The sequence below is a fragment of the Alexandromys fortis genome, unplaced genomic scaffold, assembly GCF_014885135.2.
Source record: "Alexandromys fortis isolate MF-2015 unplaced genomic scaffold, M_Fortis_MF-2015_v1.1 scaffold_231, whole genome shotgun sequence".
NCBI lineage: Eukaryota > Metazoa > Chordata > Mammalia > Rodentia > Cricetidae > Alexandromys > Alexandromys fortis.
This window is the reverse complement of record NW_026068613.1, coordinates 1,186,313-1,189,485: the sequence shown is the minus strand read 5'-3', so window position 1 is coordinate 1,189,485 and position 3,173 is coordinate 1,186,313. Positions and strand designations below refer to the sequence as shown.

At 37.9% G+C, this 3,173-nt stretch overlaps 1 protein-coding gene across 2 annotated transcripts in view; it reads left to right on the top strand.

Moving 5' to 3' along the window:
* Tmem225 (transmembrane protein 225) overlaps positions 1-1,681 on the top strand; it is a 2,331-nt gene extending 650 nt beyond the window's left edge. The window contains exons 2-4 of one of the 2 annotated variants that reach the window (XM_050133515.1): positions 178-324; positions 593-727; positions 1,464-1,681. In XM_050133515.1, the coding sequence (XP_049989472.1) occupies positions 178-324; positions 593-727; positions 1,464-1,681 (500 nt within the window). The remainder of the gene's footprint in view (positions 1-177; positions 325-592; positions 728-1,463) is intronic. The other variant, XM_050133516.1, reaches the window with a different exon arrangement.
* The last annotated feature ends 1,492 nt before the right edge of the window (positions 1,682-3,173 follow it).

Below are 3,173 nucleotides of genomic sequence, written 5' to 3'. Positions count from 1 at the left end.
AAAGACACTAAGTTTCTTCTAGATCTCTCAATTGTCTCAAGTACACTGCCTCTTTATTCTTTTCTTCCTTTCGCAATCTGAGTTTTTTAGATCCTCATGAAAGATTGACATAGACCATTGTGGAAGCAAGTCTGAAAGAAATACATTCCTCTTAGTACAGCCTCTGCTTCCCAACAGGTAGCCTTGAGATAATCAAAAACATGATGATGATGAGTCTCAACATAGCCATCTATCTTAACTTGGCCTTAGGTCTTCAGTACACCTCTATGATCTCTCAAAATAAGTGTGTGCACCTCATTATTGGCTTCATGAATTTCTTCACAGGTAATTTCCTAGCTTCACTGGTATGAATAGAAATTGCAATGGGCTTGGGGGTTCCCACATGTAATCTTTAAATAGGTAGCCTTTCCAATTATTTGATTCAAGGGTATATATTATTTCTGAGTTGTATCTATCACTAACTATGATCACTCTATGAAAAAGCTGTGCTAGAAGGGATAGTTTGGGAAGTAAGGTGAATGGGGGGGTGAAGACTTGACTAATAAATTTAAAGAAACTTCTTGAGAAAAAAATTCTTTCATTTGAACACTAGGTTGCCTTTTGTTCTATGCAGTCTCTACGTATTATCACAAGCTAAATAAAGGTCAAGATGTATACTTCGTTAGTTACAAAGCCAAACGAATCACTTTCACTGTCTACTTAGCCATCGCACTACTTCTGACATGTGGTGAGTATCCTCAGGGACCTAGAAGAGAGATGGGAATCACTCGATCCACACAGAGAGAAGTATGAAGTAATGAAAATAAAAGATCAAGGAGAAGATGCCAAATCCCATGCTTTAAAAGGTGAAAAAAATCACCTGGACTACCCAAACAGTTCTTAGAAGCAGAAAGCTGAAATTGGACAGGGTAAGCCATCTCTGTCTCCAAAAGTACCTCTCATCATCTCCTTTTTAGTGTTTTTAGTACCTTCACAACTTTAAGGCAGAGACCAACCATGAAAGTCACCACCAAGAGCAGTGGCTGAGGACAAGGTTATTATGTTAGAGAGGACCAGGGAGCCAAAAAAAAAAATAAAATAAAATAACAGTGTGGTGCCAAAGCAGTTACAAGAGAGCCAGCATCAAAACTGATACAAGAGGGATCCACAAGATCCAAGAGGTCCTCTTCTCCTTCTCCTGGGAAGTCTTTAAAATTTCATAAAAATTGCATCTTCCCAAAGAACAATGTATAAGCATCTCTTTATTGAGAATGAACAGTTCTCAGGGAACTGAGACTCTCTGAAGATACTGTGGATTATTCCACTTCCTCTGACTTATGCATTCTTCTCCAGGATGACTCCAAAGAGTAGCTGGGAAGTATTCACTAGGCCCAATGGTCAGATTCTTCTCAGGATTTGGAACAAAGTGGTCCCACACCTCTGCACAGTACACTAATCCTACTTCCTTATTTCTCTGTCTCCAGGTATCTTCTGTTTCATACAAGCCTCAAATAGATGTGCCTGCTTACTGAACAGAAAAGGTAGTGGCAAAAAGCTGAATGGAAATTCAATCCAAGTTATTTCCCTTCCAGAGCGCACCACAATGCCTCGGAGCATTGTCCATGTGCACTCCACCATCTCAAAGGATGGTAGCCTGAGCAAGCCACGTGTCCAAACACGTCGTGTAACCTGGGCTCTATGACTTAACAATATCGACCTTTTGCCCATTGCTATGGAAGTGGGTGTGTGTATGTGTGTGTGCATGTGTGTGTATACATGTGTACTCAATCATTACATCTGTGTATGACATTCTGAATATGTATGTATGAATACATTGAGGTGAATGAAAAGATTTAGAAAATGTCACTTTTTAAATCTTGACCTGATAACCAATTCCCTCTATATTTGTTATTAATACACTTTAAATAAACAATATTGGATGCACTGTTAACTCTATAACAGTATAGAATACTTCTTGTTTCATTTGTAATATTTTAAACATATTGATGGAAAGACAAAGCAATATTATAAACACTTTATAAAATTTAAACATTCCATTCTTCCTTATTTCTTCTACTACTGGAAGATTTTTTTAATTCAAACTGATATTCATCTAGACAATTTTCTAATCTCATTTTTGTTTATCTTAAGAAAACACTTTTCAGGATAGCTTGCTAGTAATTTTACGTCATGTTTTCATTTCTACTTCAATGCCTCCGGATAAATGATGTCTATCTAGCCTTCCAAGTGTTTAGAGAAATTGTAAAGGTGTAGGACACCGTGCCAAATGTAAGCTAGGACAACACTAGGAGAAAAAAAAAAAAAACAAGAAAATTGTCACCTCTGGGAAACAGGATCTAGTTTTCCTATAGCAATGTGGCAACATCACCTAATAGGTCAATGATGACAGCGTTGCCTGTTAAAGTGAGCAGGTAAACACAAAGTGAACTTGCCTAAAGATGCTTCATCTGTATTAAAGGAAAGCTTTATCCGGGTAACAATAGGTTCACGTTATGCTTTTGAAGATACAGAATGTTCCAAGATTTGGGGCTGTTTTACACCCATTAATCATTATTAACATCAATGTTTGTACCAAGCTTAACATATTTGAGACTATATGACAAATCTCACACAGCAAATTAATAAGTTACTTATAAACCAAGTAGTTTCTAGATATACAATGAATAATTTGAATGGTATATGTGTATTTATGATACATATTTATGTACATTCTTTAAACAAAGTTCTTGAGAAATCTTGTGGAGAAAGCTTTGGTGTGTTTGTCCTTGTGCTCCGCAGTGCTACAGCTGTGGCCTCAACTCATGACTAAGCATCCTTTCCACCCCAGCCCCCGCTGTTACCCAACTAGTTCTTAGAGGGTTTCTCAAATAGATCTCAAGCCTCGTGTTATCATATCCTCTCCAGCGCTTTAGAAAGTAGGCTATCAACAGTATGTAAGACAGTGGGTCTCTATAGGCATGTGTGAAACAAGTTGCTTCTGTCTCTGAGCACCGCTCATTGTCATCTTCTACTGTTTATCTTACCTAACTTGATGCAATGTTCTGCCCCTCCAACCAATAGCTGCTGAGATACCAGCCCATTGGGGCGTGGTTTCTCTCCCTTTAAAAAAAAAAAAAAAAAAAAAACGGTTACTTCCTTGGCTAGCTCTCTTCACTTCCTGCTCTGCCGGTTGA